The following is a 20,842-nucleotide window of genomic DNA, read 5'->3' as shown; positions in this document are numbered from 1 at the left end:
CGATATCGATATTGTCACGCGTAAGTGTCACTGGTACCGGTGATTTGTACCGTTCCAGCGCTCAGCAGTATGAAGTGCGCCTGCCCAGTGACTTCACGTGCGACAACTGCACGCTGCAGCTGCAGCGCGAGGCGGGCGAGTGGGGCGCCAACTACAGGTTCTGGTCGTGCGCCGATATCGATATTGTCACGCGTAAGTGTCCCTGTTACCGGTGCTCTGTACCGTTCGCGTTCCAGCGCTCAGCAGTATGAAGTGCGCCTGCCCAGTGACTTCACGTGCGACAACTGCACGCTGCAGCTGCAGCGCGAGGCGGGCGAGTGGGGCGCCAACTACAGGTTCTGGTCGTGCGCCGATATCGATATTGTCACGCGTAAGTGTCACTGTTACCGGTGCTCTGTACCGTTCGCGTTCCAGCGCTCAGCAGTATGAAGTGCGCCTGCCCAGTGACTTCACGTGCGACAACTGCACGCTGCAGCTGCAGCGCGAGGCGGGCGAGTGGGGCGCCAACTACAGGTTCTGGTCGTGCGCCGATATCGATATTGTCACGCGTAAGTGTCCCTGTTACCGGTGCTCTGTACCGTTCGCGTTCCAGCGCTCAGCAGTATGAAGTGCGCCTGCCCAGTGACTTCACGTGCGACAACTGCACGCTGCAGCTGCAGCGCGAGGCGGGCGAGTGGGGCGCCAACTACAGGTTCTGGTCGTGCGCCGATATCGATATTGTCACGCGTAAGTGTCACTGGTACCGGTGATTTGTACCGTTCCAGCGCTCAGCAGTATGAAGTGCGCCTGCCCAGTGACTTCACGTGCGACAACTGCACGCTGCAGCTGCAGCGCGAGGCGGGCGAGTGGGGCGCCAACTACAGGTTCTGGTCGTGCGCCGATATCGATATTGTCACGCGTAAGTGTCCCTGTTACCGGTGCTCTGTACCGTTCGCGTTCCAGCGCTCAGCAGTATGAAGTGCGCCTGCCCAGTGACTTCATCTATCCCCACTATTCTGTCGTCTAGTCACCTTATTCCAATCACTTTGTTTCAAATTAATTAATTTGTTAGCTTGCTATACCTACACATTTTTCGGCTTGGCACTAATTAGATCTAGAAGTTTTCGACTACACTTTATCTATTTCTCATAACATAGGTAACAATAATAAATATTAATCTTTATTAATTAAACCTTCATATTGTTTTCTTTTTTGTGAAAATAGTTTGTTATAGCTTGTAATTCTATTGACTGAAATAAAATTTCTTTATCTATTTATTTATTATTATTAACTTTACAAAAAAGATATTAACAAACTATAGTATGAGGCCCTGCCTCCTGAGGAAGTAAACACTTATATGTATTTAACTGTTAATTGTCCAGGTAAGAACTACCACGAGACGTGTTCAGGCAGAGGCTTCCACATCCTGGGCCGCTGCAAGTGCCACAAGATGCACAGCGGGCCGCGCTGCCAGTTCGCGGACGAGTGCGGGGAGGACAACGACTGCGGGCTGCGCGGCAAGTGCCTGGACACCAACTCCACCGAGCTGCCCAGCAGGCTGTGCTACTGCCCGCTCGGCTTCTACGGGAAGGGCTGCAACAAAAGTGAGTACTGTTGAATTAGCGGTACATACACTATCAATCAAATCGATCAAATAATAAAAAGTTATATCTATATTGCTATCTCTGTCTAATCAGAAATAACATAACATAACATATATCTTTATTTGCAAAAAAGGTTTGACACATAAGACTTTGACCACTGGCTCCCAAAGAAGTATAAACTGTGTCATGGGAGCCAGTGCCTTCCCTGTTACATAAGCTTTTTTTAATTTACAATACAATTATTGAGTATCTAACTATTACTTAATAATAAAATCTAAATTAAACAATAAAATAAGATAAATAAGTAAAATAAAATAGAATAAAATAAAAATTCACATGGCGTGTATGCATATGTGTGTGGGTGTATGATTTTGTGTGTGTGTGTGTGTGTGTGTGTGTGTGTGTACGTACACACACTTACTTACACACACACACACACACACTTAAATATTAAGCATTTAAATATTTCTGATTAGACAGAGATAGCAATATACAATTATGACGTCATTTTGACAAATGCCATAGTAGCTTCGTGCGGTTTCATACAGATTTTCGTTTTGCGAGAAAGGGATAGAATACCCTCCCATTTCAAAATTAAAATGCCTGTAACTTTGTAAATCTTTGTTGGATTTTAATAGTTTTTTCAGCGTACGTCATTATTTTCATCCTAGTTTATAATAAAGTAATAATATTTATGAAATTCAAAAGTAGTAAAATACTCAATTGAAAGTGGTTGTTTCCAGAGGCACCATGGAAGGACAGGAACATCGACCTATCAGCGTACACCAAGAAGCAGCTGTCGAAGGAGTTCGCGCTGTACTGGCGCGTGATGAAGGAGGACGCGGAGATCGAGCTGCTCATGATGGTCAACGGCACTTCTTACGCCGGTAACCTTTACCACTCTTACCTTGACCATAAAGTTTGAAGTAAAACCGTAATAGCCAAGAAAGAAGAAATAATAGAATAGAATAGATTTTTATTCAAATAAACTTTTACAAGTGCTTTTGAATCGTCAACTAGTTCAATTTACCACAGGTAATGTCGTTCCTACCGAGACGAACCAGCAAGAAACTCGGCGGTTGCTCTTTTTACCATATACATTAAAAGAAAGAAATAACGTTTAAGTATATTTTAATGTAGAAAACGGGATACCACGATTAATTTGTTGTTTATATTTGTCGATATTTCAATACAATTGCACGGGTCGTGGTCACGACGGAACTGTCTTTATCGTTGAGACATAGATTATAAGTCATTGGTTGAGACCGACAAAACATCACATAGGTATAAGAGACAGAGACAACGCTCTACAAAGCCGAAATCTCATTCTAAAGGTACATTACTTTCGGCCCCGTACTGTAGTTAAATCCTAGCGCCAGTTGCACAGCAGGTAGTTAAAGTAAGGTTAAAGTTAACTCTCCACTACACCTAAATCAAGCTTTAACTTGATCGATAAAAAATAAGTGGCATGATTGGTGGTCAACTTCATTATTTTCTGCCGCGTACTGTACCAAGGATTTGTCTTATCATAAAACATTTATTTTCCAGCTGTGGGTTGGCGACCTAAAGGACTGAAGAAGGAATGTAAAAACTTCCCAGTGTTGGGCCCACCGATTAATACGCGTGAGTATTTTAAAACTTATCGGATAACCAAAATATTCATCACTCTTTTTAAAGTTTTTATTTAAATTAGAAAATGTTGAAAATGAGTCAAGATTCTTTATTTGCAGAAACATTTTTTACAATGACAAATATCTCATATTGTCCAATAGAAATGATACCATTAAAACTTGAAGCTAGTCTTGTCTTACTCAATGCCTGAATACATTTTGAAAATTTTCAGCTAGCACGCCAGCTCCCGAACCTTTACCAGAACCAGAACCAAAATCAGAACCAGAATCGGCTCCAGAACCAAAAGCTGAGCCCGAACCAACTCCGGAACCAAAAGCAGAACCACAGCCTACTCCGGAGCCAAAAGCCGAGCCAGAACCAACTCCGGGACCAAAAGCTGAACCAGAACCAACGCCTGAACCAAAACCAGAACCGACGAATCCACCCGACGACAACATGACTGAAAATGATAACAGAAATAAGAGAGTCGCAATGCATACTTTAGACGGGATTGATTTTAAAAATCTAGGCAACGATGTTAGTGTCAAAACCAGTGTTTCCTACAAAGTTTCAAGCTCTAAAGGTAAATAATAGGTTGATGATATTACGTAATGAGTTGTTTTAAAAATTCTATATTAATTAATGTTATTTAACGAAGTAAATGTGCGAAAAATGTTGTATATATAGAAGTCTAGATTACAATCAATTAGAATTTTGTACAAATATTTAGATCTAGACGATGCCCGCGAGAGCGTCCACGTGGATTTAGGTTTTTTAAAAATCCCGTGGGAACGCTTTAATTTTCCGGGATAAAAGTAGCCTAAGTCCTTCTCCCGGGATGTAAGCTAACTCAGTGCCGAATTTCATCCAAATCGGTGAAAAACTAGCAGACAGATGGATTTAAGCAAACATGTTTGGCTAATAAATCTGGATAGATTCAAATTAACAAGTTCTATTTTTTATTATTTTTTTAAAGGTCGAAAGAAACGCGCCACAACTGAGAAAGACAAACCGAGTAAGTATTCTTCACAGCGTACATACTATGAAACACAATTCCGTTTAACACAAGTGCTAAAACAAACACAAAGCTGTCAGCCACACACATGCACAAGAAACTAAACGTTCAAACTAACTTTGTAAAAACACGTCTTATGTATAGACAATTGCATGGTTGTTATTTTTGCAGATGTGGAAACATCGACTATTTTAAAAACTGACAACGACAATCCCTCCTCCGAACCCGAAACTACTCCAGAACCAGAACCAAGTGTTGAACCAAAGTTAGAACCAAAGCCTAAGCATAAGTCCTTAAAACCAAAGCCCAAACAATTGACTGAATTAAACGATAATTTCAAAATTAAGCCCACATCTACCCCAGAACCTACATCCGAACCAGAGCCTACCGCCAAACCAGAACCTAGTCCGGAGCCTGAACCAACTTCAGAACCAGAGCCTACTCCAGAACCAAAAGCAGAACCAGAACCCAGTCCTGAACCTAAATCTGAACCTGAACCCACATCAGAACCTAAATCGGAGCCTGAACCTACCTCTGAACTTAAATCACAACCTAAACCAACTTCAGAACTACATCCAAGATCAAAACCCGAACCTAACCCCGAACCTAAATCTGAGCCTGAGCCTACTCCTGAACCCAAATCTGAGCCTGAACCTACATCAGAGCCTGAACCGGAACCCGAATCCAAATCCGAACCAAGTTCTGAACCAGAACCATCTCCAGAACCAACTTCTGAACCCGAACACTCCCCTGAACCTGAACCCAATGCAGAAGCAGATTATGAGAATCTGCTAGTGAAGGGACTTTCCGAAGAAACAGGTAAAGCACCCGCTTTGCGAATAATATAATTTGTAATACCAAAACAATTAAGAAAACTTTTTCACTTTTCAGTATATTTACATATTTTTGGTATTGCCCTTTATGTTATTTTGTAGCATTTATATTTTATAATTTTTTTTAATCCACTCATACTAATAATATTTGGATGGAGCAATTTATTAAAAAAAATATTAAACAGTGTCGTTATTTCAAAATTATTTAATTATTTACCTTAAATTACCTTAAATTTATCACTTAATGCTTAATTGATAATAATTTTCATTCTTCATCATTGGCTTTACTTTTGTTAAAGGAACTTCAAAGTAAGTTTTCTATAATTTCAATAAAAAGCTTCACCATTTATCTATTCATATTTGATCTTTTTTTAACTTTTTTTAAAAGCATCAGTTTTAATCAATAAAATTTACCCAAATATTCCTTTTTTCTTTATTTTACTAAAATGACTACATTTATATTTTCCATGCTTCATATTTACTTCGCTTCAATGCTTTTGCAGCGGTTTTTAGATTTCGACTTTCTCTTATCCTACCTTTTTCCCTCGACTTCTCCTACTTACCTTTCTTTGTCTTCTATGTTTTTCTTATAATTTTCATTTCTTTGACTGACTTCACAACACCTAACTGTTCACTGTTAAGTACATGTAAATACTTAATCGTCTAACTTATTTCTTCAAAGAGTTCATTCTTCACTATCAACATTTACTTTAAGTATAAAACTTTTCTCAAAAATTTAATAATAAGAATAACATTGCATTGTTATATTTAGGTTTTTCATTCATTTTAGTTAAAGGTACATTAGAACTACATTTTTAAATTCATATTTTCAAATTTTGTGGTAACAATATTGTCATATTATGACGATTAAGGTCCGGTTGCATGACAGGCGGTTAAAATTAATAAATGCTCAATCGTGGTTGAGCACGGGTTGACATAATATCTTTTGATATCCTTAAGCCTATCTAGTACTGTATTTTTTTAACGGGCTTACATACCAGTTAAAAAAATTATGACGACCATGACGATTGAAGTTTGACCACCAATCATTCCACTTGTTTTTATCAATTAAGTTTAAACTTGAGTTAAGTTGAGTGAGAGTTAACTTTAACCTTACTTTATCTACATGCTGTGCAACTGGCCCTAGGTTTGATTTATCTACAGTACGCAGCAGAAAGTAATTTACATCGGTCTTTAGAATGACATTTGTAGAGCGTTGTCTGTATCACTTATACCTATATGACGTTTTGTCGGTCTCAATGACATGGACAACGCTCTACAAATCTGCTATCTCCTTCTAAAGGTCAATGTACATTACTTTCTACCGCGTACTGTACTAAAGTAGGTGTTTCTATAGTATTGACTTTACAGGCTACTACCCCTCACACGAATACGTCCCGAAGTTTGACTTCAACCCCATGGACTGTACCGACATAGTGATCGGAACTGCCAAAGGAAATTACCACAGGGTGCTCGACTATTATACACGAGACAGGTAAATATTGACCGTCTCACCACAAAATCTTAACAAAGGTTTAAACTGACGTTAAAAATATGGGTTATATGGGCTTGTTTAAGTGTCTACAATTTTGTGGTACTTGATATAGATAATAGGTATAATTTTTAGTAATTTTCGTATCTATCACCCCGTAAGCTTTACAAATATTACCGATGGCAAATAACAAAACTTTCGGCTATCTAGGATTGGAGAATGAACATCATTTTCGTAATCAGCACCCTTAAAAATTACACGAATGCATTAAAATATTAAAAAATTTTTGAATAGGGAAGCCATTCTTGTGGCGGCGATTTTACTGGAAAATCTTAGGATTTAACGTAGTTCGAAGTTTTAAAGTAACATACTGTGTGTATGTGATAGCCCAGTGGTTAGGACGTCCGCCTCCTAATCGGAGGTCGGGGGTTCGATCCCGGGCGCGCAACTCTAACTTTTCGGAGTTATGTGCGTTTTAAGTAATTAAATATCACTAGCTTTAACGGTGAAGGAAAACATCGTGAAGACACCTGCATACCTGAGAGTTCTCGATAATGTTCTCAAAGATGTTGAAATCTGCAAATCCAGCGTGGTAGACTATGGCTTTCTCACTCTGAGAGGAGACCCGTGCTCTGTAGTGAGTCGGCGATGATCAACCGAGCATGATCATGATTCATGATGACTTAATGAACATGGTGCCAGTAAATAAGTTTCACTTCACGAAAACGTCAGGTCCACTCCACGCGTGGACACGTTCTGGGGAGGACACGACGACATCACGGCCGCTTCTGGGTTCGAAGAGAACGGAGTCACCACCATCATGTTCCGGAGGAAAATCAAGGTGAGTTGTCACTTAACTTGAATATTTTTAGGGTTCCGCAAAAAAAATCGAAAAAAAATAAGTATATAAAAAAGTCTTATAATTTTGTAAAAGTTTGCGATACCTATATTGCAAATAAAACATCTGCCTGACGCTAGAGGTCAACGAAGGTTTCGTAATGAGGCTTCTCGGAGTCAATGCCGCGTCGTAGGCGGGGCATTGACCCGAGTTTTGCACGCTATACATTGCGGGTTTGAAAAATACTAAATCACTACTACAAAATGAGGCAAAAGGTTATTGGTATTGGATTGTGTTTAGGTAGTATAACAATAACGCTAAGTTTTTGCTAGCGTTCTGGTTACACCTTGTGTAATTTATATCCCGTAGTTTGAATAGAATAGAATAGAATAGAATAATGTTTATTCGAGGTATATAGGTGGTACATGGTGTAGGCAATATCGTCCTGTACAGCAGTGCAACACCTCGAACAGGTAGGCCACTCAGCTTGTGTTGAGACGTCGGGGCCCTCAGACAAACCTCTAGAGCAAATATCTGAGGTACCAGATGCCCCAACGCTGATTTTCAGTGACCGCCTTTTAAATATTACCTAAACGTCAGTGGCATAGAAGATATAAAGTTGGCGAGTAAATGGATAAATAAAATGAAATAAAGTGTTTACAGTTTTTAAATTTAAAGTGATATAGGACATAAAAGAAGAAATAAGAAATAATACACTGAAATAGATGTTGTAAATAGTAAGAATAGGAAAATTGTACGATAGTTTTTTTTTTTGTAAGTATAATAAAGAAAAAATAAAATAAAATAAAATAAAATAGCTCGCAAGGTGTGGATGAGAAAGTAAAGTTTGGTAAGATAAATAAATTAAATAAATTTTGACTAAATCTGTAACTTTTGAATATTTAAAAGATGTTTTTTGAATTTTACTCTAAAAGCGCCAGAAGTTTGAAATAAGTTTTAAGACTGACTCTATAGATCTCAATGTTACTCTTTGTTTGGTGACGATACGTTTTTCCTCAATTACAGGCTAAAGAGCCGACGGACCACTCGTTCGTGGACGACCTGATGCACGTGATCTGGGCGCGAGGCCAGGAGTACGGGCACTACCTCCACTCGCCGCCCGCCGGCGTCAGCGCGGGGGACTTCTACCGCGCCGACGAGATCAAGTACCACGGCCACGGCTCGCAGAGGGGCGTCGCTTCACTCAACTTTTTCGGTAACCGATGTTTTTTTTAAAAAGAATATTAACCCAATATCTGACTAATATTCCCCTTTCCTCTGCAAATAAGCGTAAGCTTGTGCTAGGAGTAGGTACGACAATAGTGCAACGGGCGGGGTTTGTACCGGCGACCTTTCGGTTTCCCCCCCTTTGCTTGACGTTAAGATTTTAAACACAAGAACAACTCAGAGGCTCCTGCTATCTCGCTCATAATTCGCGCGCACAAAACATGGCGCGTAGACAACAACCAATAACGGACGGTGCATTTCGCATGCTGCATGTTGCATCATACAGATTCGACCTGTTTCAGCTGATTATAGCAAATTAAGCTTTTGGTTCATTGCATATCATGGACTTCCGCAAAGTAACGCCTGCTTCTATACAACATCCATTCGGTGTTTCTAGATTCTCTTGCATCCTGAAAACAATGCAATAAAGAAGGCTATTAACATACAAAAACGATAATATACAAAAATGAATTTGCAGAAGAAACAAAAACCTCATCATTCGGTGGCATTCAATCCCTCGACAACGACAAGTGCGGCGCGCAATGGAAACTGCCCACGAACTGCGACGTCAGCAACAACACCTGTGACTTCGTTGCCTCCTGGGAGTACCTCGGACTGACGCGGGGCAAGGACTCTGTGAAGTTCACCATCAGGACCAAGAAGGGCAAGTTCTGGACTGGCATTGGATTCAGCAATGATAAGAAAATGGTGAGTTCTGCCTTTCCCACAGCATGCTCTCAACTTCTTACCCATCGTCTCAAGATCGAAATCAACAAAATCGTGACGATTTGCACCATGGTCTCATGTAGAAATCTAGTGGGAACACAAGTGCATAAGGAAGATGGTGAGGGTGATATTGACGGTGGCGTGTAATTCGGTTGTAGAAAAAGGAGGGTGGTCTGAGGTCAAATAACTCCTCAGAACACTCCCCAGTATAAAGGTGATAGAACACGCAAAGGAAGCTTACGTGTCAACGAGCTGGGATTGTACCCAAATCAGACAGTCCGATTTTGGAAATGGAAGGAGTTGGTACTGGGGTGCTCCAGCCCAAAGTGAGAGCAATACTCCATATGAGGTCGGATTTGCGCTTTGTAAAAAAGGAGCCTGTGCTCGGGTGATTTACCGCTTTGCTTTGTTGAGCACCCCGAGTTTTTTGGGAGCTAATTTAGCTTTACCTTCCAAGTGCTATTGCTAAAAAGCTATTGAATTGTGTGGTTGATTTCAGTCGCAAACAGACGCAATAATTGGCTGGATCGACCCGCGCAGTAACAGACCGTTCCTCATGGACACGTGGGTGAGCGGCTACTCGGCGCCGCGTCTCGACCCTCGCCAGGACCTCAGCAAGATCCAGGGCTCCGTGGAGGACGGCGTCACTGTGCTCAGCTTTGTGAGGAAGCGGGACACTGGCGATCAGAAGGTGAGACCTGCCCAATGCCCATTTGGTCTTGTTTGAATAGGCTTTGTTCTCCAACAGAGCCCCTTGTCATTCAAGTGCCAAAAGAGCCTTGTCGCTGTATTGTAATATTTTTGAAAATGAAAGCTGCAATGTCAAGATCGCAATCATTGGTTAATGCTCGCTTACTATAGGCTACAATTTGTTGTTGCAACAAGAATGCCATAAATTCAGCCAATCACAACGATTGCGATTGTAATAATGATTGATGCAGTTTCCCCGCAATCGAGCAGCTGGTTGGTTTCAGTCCGCGGACAAACAAGTTTTCCTTCAAAAATTTCTCGAGCTTCTTTATGAATAATGAGGATAACGATTATTCCAGGACCTGGCGTTCACGGACAGCAAGTGCCTGTACATGATGTTCGTGACGCACGGCGGCGGCTTCGACGCCGTCAACAAGCGCACCAGCAAGCACGTGGAGGTGCCCTACGTCACCGACGAGAGGGTCTGCATCAAGCCGTGCGGGCCTGGTGAGTACACCCACATGATACGAACGTTGGCTTCGCTTTAGTACTGTAGTTCATATTGTCATCATGAGCAACCGATCGCTGGCCCACAACCTGATCTCCTCGCAGATGAAGGGGTTTACGCTACAACGCTGGCCATAGTGTGGATTGGTAGACTTCACAAACCTTTGAGAACAATATGGAAAATTCTCAGGCATGCAGATTTCCTCATGATGTTTTCCTTGTCTTATAAGCACAATACTAGGTGAGAGTGGAGGAAAACCCATATTAAAGCGAGAGCCCAGACCTGTCGAGTAGGAGCACCCAATCCATTTTATCTATACATTCGTGGTTGTATGTTTGTTCACAGAACCTTCAATAGAAGAAGAGGAGCAGAGCACAGAAGCCCAACTCCCGGGGACCCGCAGCTACTCTTTGCTAGTGCGATTGACGGGGCTGGCGGACAGCTTCCGCCCCCCGGCCGCTGGCAGCGCGGACTACGAGGACCTGGCCAAGAAGATCACGGACAACCTGGCGCAGGAGCTCAGCCGCACCAAGGGTTACCAGAGCCTGACTGTCAACGGGTTCATGCAGTGAGTCACTAGCTTACTCCGCTCTGCTGACGGGCTGGTGAACAGTTTCCGTTCCCCAAAGTACTAGTTCCAACTATATTTTTTAATCAGACTTGCTGTCAAGTGATTATGCAAGTATGAAACGCGCTTGCTTAGAAGATGCCTATAGACTCTTAAACTTGATGGTACATATATTAAAAGTGGAAGGGAAAACTGATGCCGGAACGGCGTTTCATATCCTAACAGTTCAAATTAGAAACGAAGAGGCAAATCGCTTTGTACGTGTCCGTGAAATTACGACTACGTTCGGGTGCAGACCTTGGCGATGCCTTGCGGTACGATAGTAGAGAGGTAAAGGAGGAACCCGGTCAAAAAGTTCTTGGGCACACTCCTTTAGAATAGGTACAGGCAGGGAGAGTTTAGTTGCTCTGTCTTTCCTTCTTCGACGCTAGTAATACCTAATATTTATCAATTTCAAAAGTAGGTAAATACCCAATTGTTGTGTCTATGTAGTATTTTTAACTGTTCAACAATTTGCGCCGTTAAGAAATAATATTTTTTTACATTCCAGAAACGAAACCAAGGCATTTATTGCGGAACTGACGCTAAAGTCCATCGATCAGAACTCCATTGAGGATTCAGCGCGTTCGCTCGATAGCGACCTCTCGCTCGCTGAAAACGGGACGGAGGAAGACGGCGATATGCTGAAATGGGAGAAGGTTATAAGAGACACCCTTGCGGTGGGGAAGGTGGGCAATCTGAATGTCGATCCGGAGTTTTTGGTGTTCCAGCCAATTGCTCGTGAGTATCATGTTTATGAGTATTTCAGAACTTTTTTTTATTGTTTGACGACAATTTCTCGCTTTAAAGAAAGCATTGATGAGGACTAAGTTGGAGCGTGCTTGCCTAGAAGATGCCTATATAGAAATTGGAAGGAAGATGAAGATTTGATACGGAACCCTCCATATACGAGTCTGACTCGCACTTCACCGGTTATTCTATTACCTACTGAGCCGAATTATTACAAAATAAATATCTAGGGGTTATACCTAGTTTAAGAAAGGGAATGTTGACAAAAAAATTCCCCCCGAGTATATGCGTAGAGCGTGATATGACAGTAAATTAAAGAAGTTTCACTTCTGTCGCATATACGCAACGGATACTTACGTAAACATTTTTATTTCATCATGATCAACCCATCATCGAGTCACTACTAAACAAGGGTCTCCTCTCAAAATGAAAAGGGTTTAGGCCTTACTCCTCCATGCTGCCCCCAAACGAATTGGCAGACTTGAAAAAATTATGGAGAACACTCAGGCATGCAGGTTTCCTCACAATGTTTTCCTTCACCGCAAGTGATATTTAATTGCTTAAAACGCACATAACTCCGAAAAGTCAAAGCCTGGGATCGAACCTCCGACTCCCTGAACATGAGGGCAAATGTGTTAAACGCCTAGACTATCGTCGTATTCATTCATTAAAGACTTATTAATTTATGACAGTGACAGCAGTGCAGCCATCGGAAGAGCCCACCATCAACAAGTCGCTGTTCGGGTCGGCGGGGCGGCTGTGGCTGGTGGTGGGCTGCCTGGCGGCGCTGGTGGCGCTGGCCTTACTGCAGGCGGTGTGCACACTCGCACGCACCGCGGCACCCAAGAGCAAGGTCGGTTTACTCTTCATATATTCGTTTGTTATCGAGACCTCATTCTGTGACCTCTCTAAGGCGTTTGATTGTGTTGATCATAAAAATTTGTTACTTAAACTAAGCCACTATTGCATCAAAGCATTGCAATTGATCTCATAGCCTCTTATCTTAATGACAGAATTTAGATATGCATAAATAAAGTCGCAAAGTTCATCTGCTTTAATGGGTGTCCTACAGGGCTCAATCTTGGGTCATTTGCTATTTTTGTTGTATATAAATGATTTTCCATAGCACGTCAGCAATGTTTATGACATTATACTATTTGTAAATGACATATTATCATTGATCTGACGATGTAAACAATGCTCTGTCACACGTATCTGTCACACGTATATTTACACTGGATTAAATGCAAAGAAAACTAAGTGCTTAGAGTTTGTACTACCCAATGTGAAGAAAAGTTGATAAAACAATAATGATCAATGGAGAAACACTACAAAATAAAGAATGCTAGTAATATCTTACTTAATGTTTTGTGTAAATCATTACAGGACCAGCTGATCCCCAACACAGCGTGGAAGGATTACACATCAGCGAACACCAACTACGCATTCGAGCCTTTTGAGAACGATGACAAATATAACAGCACCTCTACGCGCTCCCCCCGACCCACCTCCCCTCCTCCCCCACGACCCACCAGCGCGCACAAGATGACCCCCAAACCACACAAGAACGGACCCCACATGGCCAGCAATGGTCACAACATGAACACAAATGTCCATATGTCTAACAACGGTCACATGCCAAGCAATGGACATAACATGCCCAGCAACGGGCACATGGTTAACGGACACAACCTCACCAACAGAAGTCGTAATGCCATGAACGGCAGAGACGTCCGAGATGGTCGTGACATGCCTTTAAGCCCGCGAGAGATGGCCATGAGCAATCGAGAAATGGCCACGAGTCCGCGAGAAATGGCCATGAGTCCTCGGGATATGGCATTAAATAGTCACTCGATGGCCAATAATGGCTACCCCACAAACGGGAGGAGCAAAACGCCGAATGGGTCGAAGAAGTTTAGTCCACAATACTACCATGACACGAGGTCGCTGCAGAGGCCGAGGTCACATTATGGGTAAGTGATACAAAAGAGATTTTTTACGACAGTTTAAGAACTCCCAAGTCGGTCACCCATCCAGTTTCCAACAAGTGTCAACATGATCTGTGATGTTGTAGAGTAGAAGGCAGGAAGCACGCTTCGTAGAGCGTTGTCTCTGTCACTCTCAACGACACAGACAACGCTCTACGAAACCGCTATCTCTTTCTAAATGTCGATGTACAATATTTCCTTTTTTTTTTTTTTTTTTTTTTTTTTTTTTTTTTTTTTTTTTTTTTTTTTTAATACAATAAAACTTAAAGCTAGCCTTATCTAATTACTATATAAATCATGACCGCGTGGAATGGTGCCAAGAATACTGGCTGCATTTCCGCGCTGGACAGCCAGGCTGATCCGTTGCGCAAAAAATGAGCCAGCCCTTCTGTCACCAGTTGAGGCTATTAATCGCGGTGAAATGTCTCGTAAAAATTTTTTAGCACTAAGACTCCATGGCCCCAGGGTCTCCACGGCAAACGGCACAAAAATGTAACTCTCTATAAGAGAGGCATACTTGCGCCGCTTGCCGTTTTCAGCTGTTTCTGCTGCGGCTCCCGGTCTTGATGCTGTCTTCCTGATATGACACGGGGCCAATGTGTCAACGCAAGTTGCGTCCCACATTAGCGCCCGTCCCCGTTCCCAGGGAACCAGCGTCAATCCATCAGGTCTCTTGCCATCATCCCGACTAATCCCTGCCGGCTCAATGAGCGCAGGAATATTTATGGTGGCAAGAGCTCTTTTAATTGTAACTATTTCCTGCCCTCTACTGCAGATCACATTGCCCTGTATGACCTAAAGCGCGAAATCAAAGTTCGGGGCCAAGTAAAAGTTCAAAGCATTCAATGACATTGGACAAAATTTTGTATCTCGTATTTTTCCAAACTTAAATACCAATTAATTAAAAAAAATAGCAATCCTACTTAATAATATACAATTTGAAAAGCCATCTATCTAACTTTACCTTAAAAAAAGTTCTATATAATACTTTATACTATTTTATGATCGAACATTTATTTTGATACAGTTAAGGTAGGTACTAATTGATTTTAGAATCGTGATACCTAGTTTCATTTAATTAATGATTACTTACTTACTTAAATGTAAAAAAAAGATTCAATTAATTTATTTCACTTCATTTCAAATAAAGCGTAGCGATTTACGAAATCAAACTAGGTATGAAGGCACATTGTGTGGTGCGAGAGGGTGGCCGCCGGCCGGCGCGGTGGGTGAATCATGGGATGGGTGAATCAATAAAGCTCCGGAAAGCAAGCTATGAAGTATTTCACAACTTACACCATGGGACCGTGTGGCCTAATGGATAAGGCGTCGGACTTCGGATCCGAAGATTGCAGGTTCGAGTCCTGTCACGGTCGAAAACTTGAGTTCTCTTTTTAATAAGGCGGACGAAATTCTTATACGTATACAATATTAATCTGTACTCAGTCCATAATTTATTAATCACATGTTTCAACTAAAAAGAAATTAAATTGTTTTTTAATCTGTTGTAAATGTTTAAATAAGCTTAATTCAAAAAAATGGTTGCGAGTATCTGTTGCGTACGTGGAAGAAGTGAAACTTCTTTGGTTCATAACACGCTCATTATGAGTGCAGTTTTGATGATTGCTATAGATAACCGCTAGACATCGATTCGGAAATAAATCAGTTGGATATCAACAAAATTCAAAATAGTTTTTTTTTATTCTGACAATAAGGACCCTAGTTCACCTCTACGCGACGAAAAAGTGCTGCAAAGTACTTCGTTTTGTGAACAAGAGATTTCCTTTGGTAGGATTGATGCTTAGATAGAATAGAAATTCTTTATTTCCACGGTACTGGCGCCTCTTGTATCGACTATCTAGCGTTTTCCTCGCTGTAGTGAGATGAAAAGTTGTGTGTTTCGCACGGGTGTAAATTTATTTGCGCTCGAGTCTTTGAATTCCTCGCTAAGCTCAGGATTCTATCTTTGAACCCTGCGCAGGTTCGGAATTCAATACACTCTCGGAACAAAATAACATCTTTGCACCCTTGCATAAAAAATAACTATTTTTCAAGAGCATACTTTTAATAGATAGTATGTATCCCCGTAGGTACAACGGCGGCGCGGGCGGCGGTGCGGGGGGCAGTGCGGGGGGCGGTGCAGGCGGCGCGGGGGTCGGGGGGGCGGGCAGCTCGCGCTCGCTGCCGCGCGGGGAGGCGCAGCCCGACTTCTATTTCATGCCGTCGCAGCGCAAGCACGAAGGTGAGCGCGTCGCCGTCTACGTGCGCAACCCGCCGCACCTACAGTGACACACGCACACACACACATTACACACACTAGACACGCACACACACGCAACACACAGGCAGCGCATACCACACGAGTAGATATTATAGACCAGAGGGGAAGCTTCACTATAGCTCCACCTCCACCACGACGTGTCACGGACGCTCCATTTGTACCCAGTTCGATGGCAAACGGCGGCAAACGGAGCGTCCGTGACACGCCGTGGTGTGCGTGAGCTGCGCTATGAGTGAGTGAACCTACAGCCAGCCGCTAGTATGAAGCTTCCCCTCTGGTCTATATCTACTCGTGTGGCGCATACTACCACCGTACTTTGGCTAAAAAGCGCCTAGCCCAAAAAAGCAGTTTTTGAGGGTTATAGTACGTGACAGGTCGAGATGGCAATCGGGGTATGAGGCGGGCGGACGCCCCACATACCCGCACGTTCCCGCACCAGGTTAGCGCGCGGGCTGTGCGGATTGCCATCTCGACCTGTCACGTACTATAGGTATATCAACGAAATAAAAAAACTGAAGTTTTTGGCTCTAACGAAAGCTGATAGTGCATCTTATACATCGTAACTTTGAAATAATCCATTCACACAGAAATACACGCACACTCACACGCACACACACACACACACATTCGATTTTTAGCATTGGTCTTTTTTGTAATTTCTCAATCTGGGCAGTTGTTACCCCTTGCAATTCTCAATATTTTATAGTAAGTAACTAAGTAAGTAGTTATTTAAAGGAAATATATTTTTAGATTTGTAGGCTTTATAGGTTTTGTATTTAGAAGGTATTTAGTATTACTGACAGGTGTAATTTTTATGATGTAGTATACTAATTGATTGTAGTACAAATTAGATATTACTTACCAAACAGCACATTATATTTAATGCAACCATTTTATTATTAATCAGTGCAATATGTATATTTATCCACCCTAGATTAGTTATATTTTTGAGCTGAGGTTAGATGCTTTAATTAATAAATTTAAACAAGTAAATCCTGAAAGTTAATTTTAAATAAAGTTTCAGGTTACTAAATTAAAATACAACCATTTTGTAAGAATATTGGTTCTATTTTAATGTAGATAACAGGTACATACCACGATTAATTCGATGCTTTTATTTGTCGATATTTCAACCCAATTGTACGGGTCGTGGTCACGACGAGACTAGGGGAGGGGATATTCGACAAATAAAAATTAAAAACATCAAATTAATCGTGGTATGTACCTACCTGTTATCTACATTAAAATATGTCATAAAACCACAAAATAAGCTTAAAATCATTAATATTGGTTCTGGATTTTAAAAGTTGGCAATTTATTAGGTGCATATAATTTTATAATTTAATATTTAATAGTTAAGTAAGAGATACAGTGATATTAATAAATATTATATTTTTATACAAGTATGACTTTTATTATGTTTTACAGTTTTTAGTAGTCAGTTATCAAAAGAGGTAATTATTATTTTATTATTAGGGCTAGGGTATTGTAACTAATATTATTAATATATGTATTTAACTATTTATGTAAATATTATATGTATCGTGTGTCTAATTTTTTCACACTACTCTTCCACTAACTTCTGGAAAACATTTCTTATTTGTTTTTCAAAAATGAAAAAAAAACTATTTTTATAACTTTATATAACATTTTCAGAACGAAAGTGATCTAAGCCAAAATGTTTCAAAAATGAGTTATACAATAAAGGATATTTTATTTTTTTCAGGAAATATTTTTTTTAATTATTTTTAGTAAATTTGTCGTTCTGAACTTGTGAAACATTAAATATTTTTTATTGGTTTTAATTTTTTTGATCGATTTCATTATTCACTTATTTGCATTGATTATTATTTCTACGAAGTAACTACTTACCTACGCAATTACATTTCCATGTTTCGATCTCTTATTCTTTATTTCTGGGTCATCCTTACTCTATTATTATGTGAGGTGACGGACGTTTGCGTGCGTGTGTGTGTGTTTGTGTGTGTATGAGTATTTTATATTTTTATTCTCTTTTACAGATTTTTGAACGCGAGTTCGATGACAGCTGATTTTAGTTACCAATAGTCAGAAATACACATAATAGACATTAATTTTGTAAAGCAATGATATTTTGTGAACATCACATACAAAATTACAGACATAAGCCCTTTGTTAATTTAACTGTAGGTACTCATACTTGATCTGTATAAAACAAAGCGTATTGATTTGTGTATTATTGTACAAAAATTGAACGAAGCTTTTTTTGCAAACAGGTATTAACTTTTACCGTTTGATGTGTGCATGTAAAAAAACACCTATTTCTTAAGTTCTATTACTTAATTTCGATTTTATTTTTATTCATAAATTTTTCACTTTTATTAATTCCAAACCAGTTCTAGTCTCACGTCACAGTTTTAATTTTAAGTTATTCTTAACTTCTTGTTCCGGTGTTGCCAAGGTGATGATATTATATGATGTGGCAACACAAGGTATTGTTGCCAGCAGGTTAATTTTTTTTGTCGGCAATCGGCTCAAGAATCTGAATCGGTAGGTCAAATCTAATACTAACAACAAGCAAAATTAATGACTCTAAACGCGATTTTTGTATTTAAGTAGGTACCTGCGTAGGTATGTTCAGATTTTTTATACCTACATAATTTTTTTTATACTCCTGGCAACACTATGAAGAAGTGTTATAAGCAATTTTCGCTGTATATTTGCAATATTTATATATGTTTTACCTTGTAATGTAACATAGTGTTTGTGAATGTAGGTACTTAATATTTTAAATGTCTTCCTCTATTAATTTTCAGATTAGGTTTAGGTGTTTTATGGCAAATTATAATATAGTAGATATTAAAATAGGCGAAAAAAGCAATATTCTTGTTTTGAATTATTTCTCCTAAAATATTAAAAAGTTTCCGTCCATTTTTATTTATAGTTCATAATTATTTTATAGGTTACTTATTATAAGTATTGAGATTTATATACAACAATATTATTATTTTGTAAATATCGATTGTAGATAGTTTTAATCATATTTTAACCGGGTATTTAAAGTTTAGGTTCTTAGATCTTATATTGTTTAATATTTTATTAAATTTTAGTACAAGTCAAACACTTCCCATAAAGAAATAATAATTATATTGAAAATGATTATTTGAAAATAGCATTAAAAATAGTTTCAACTTGGAAATTGTAGGCTAATAACTTAACAACTTTGAATTAAAATACTTCTTTACTTTAAATTTAGTTTGTATTTAAGAAATGGTGCGATTTCTATACCTAAGTATTTGACATAACATAGGAGTTTAGATAAAGAAATAATGGGGCCGATTCTCTAGTACACAATCTCTAAACTAAACTAAATTAGCAGGTCTAAATCTAGTGCTTTCCTTTTCCGCAAGCAACATTATGAAAGGGATAGCAATAGATTTAGACGTGATATTTTAGTTTAGTTTAGAGATTGTGTACAAAAGAATTAGCCACATTAGATATATATTTATTCAGTCATAAATCTCGTCTCTGTGGTGCTTCCACACTGGTTTTAAAAGGTTTTGTAGAGTAATAATTATTATCATAGCAATATAACCATATAATGTACTTAAAAAATATCACAAAATTATAGATTGTCACAATTTTTTATACAACATAATATAACGTTTAAAAGCAATATACCGGAAATAAGGAAAAGTAATATACCGGAGCAACTGCAACATCCAACCAACCAATAGTCTTACAGAATTACATAACGAATGTTTACACAATATTGATGATATCGTACTTAAACCGTTTTAAAACTGCTGTGTGTAATTTTATCACATATTTTTCGAAAAATGTGTTTCAGTTTTGTAATACCTACATATTATTCTCTTAATCTTGTATCACTAAAATTATGGTTTTTGTAAAAGGGTTATATTTTTATACATAATATACCTACATGTAGGTACCTTATAGGTATTATATATTTGATTATTAATTTTACACGTACACGAGTTGACGATGAAACGTGTAATTTTGTTTCATTCAGAGATTAAACTAAACAAATAAAGTTGACAGGACTTAAAATAGTGCCGTCCTGTACACAATGTTCTGTGTAGAAAAGGATGGGTGATGTTTTTTTTTAGTTTTGTTTATATTCTGTGTACAACCGAATTAATTTAAATTAATGTAGAGATATTATGTGTTAAATATTTCTTACAAATGATTACCAATAATTGACTACCTACTTTAAAGGACAAAGTAGTTTTCATTTAATTTTGTAATTAATTTAAATTCTATTAACAAAGCGAGTATTAATATTAGATTAATATTAGAGTAGCGTAAGTGATTACCAAATCTAAGATTATAAATAAATATTTTATACAAATTATTATTACTATGAGTTTTTTCTGAATTTCTGATCCGAAGTTCCGACATGACGGTTCGGTTTGCACAGATCATAGACTAAGTGCGTTTGTAAAATCGTCCGCATCCGCGAAATCACGAATTGATAGTGAGTACCTACGTATTTCTATGACGGCCACTTTGAAGATTCACGGATAAAAACGGAATACGGGTGAGTGCACAAACGCCCTAAGAATTGAATTGAGCCTGGTTGAGATCAATGCGCAGTCATAGCCTCGTGTTCGGATTGGGCTAATTGATTTGCGCGCACTATACCTACCTAAGCTGTGATAGCCAGTAGCCTAGTGGTTAGGACATCCGCCTC

At 39.5% G+C, this 20,842-nt stretch overlaps 1 protein-coding gene and 1 non-coding gene across 5 annotated transcripts; both read left to right on the top strand.

Moving 5' to 3' along the window:
• The first annotated feature begins 598 nt into the window (after positions 1–598).
• On the top strand, positions 599–20,454 carry LOC117984094 (uncharacterized). 4 transcript variants are annotated; one of them, XM_069499949.1, is made up of 20 exons: positions 599–726; positions 1,362–1,583; positions 2,327–2,470; positions 3,132–3,206; positions 3,427–3,777; positions 4,171–4,209; positions 4,381–5,028; positions 6,414–6,537; positions 7,267–7,375; positions 8,399–8,588; positions 9,078–9,307; positions 9,825–10,016; positions 10,375–10,522; positions 10,869–11,091; positions 11,642–11,871; positions 12,573–12,733; positions 13,267–13,853; positions 15,959–16,110; positions 17,578–17,603; positions 18,171–20,454. In XM_069499949.1, the coding sequence occupies exons 2-20, from the start codon at positions 1,430–1,432 to the stop codon at positions 18,198–18,200; spliced, it is 3,813 nt and encodes a 1,270-aa protein (XP_069356050.1). In that variant the 5' UTR covers positions 599–726; positions 1,362–1,429; the 3' UTR covers positions 18,201–20,454. The 4 variants fall into 4 exon arrangements, with proteins under 4 accessions (XP_069356050.1, XP_069356054.1, XP_069356053.1 ...); XM_069499953.1 differs by lacking the exon at positions 599–726 and adding an exon at positions 771–898; XM_069499952.1 differs by lacking the exons at positions 599–726; positions 17,578–17,603 and adding an exon at positions 775–898 and having other exon boundaries at positions 18,171–20,453.
• TRNAR-UCG (transfer RNA arginine (anticodon UCG)) lies at positions 15,172–15,244 on the top strand. The gene has a single exon. It is a non-coding gene; the product is annotated as a tRNA-Arg (tRNA).
• Positions 20,455–20,842: the final 388 nt, after the last annotated feature.

Source organism: Maniola hyperantus, chromosome 7, assembly GCF_902806685.2.
Source record: "Maniola hyperantus chromosome 7, iAphHyp1.2, whole genome shotgun sequence".
In the NCBI taxonomy this organism is placed as follows: Eukaryota; Metazoa; Arthropoda; class Insecta; order Lepidoptera; family Nymphalidae; genus Maniola; species Maniola hyperantus.
Note: the sequence above shows the minus strand (reverse complement) of the source record. Positions and strands in the feature narration are given on the sequence as shown.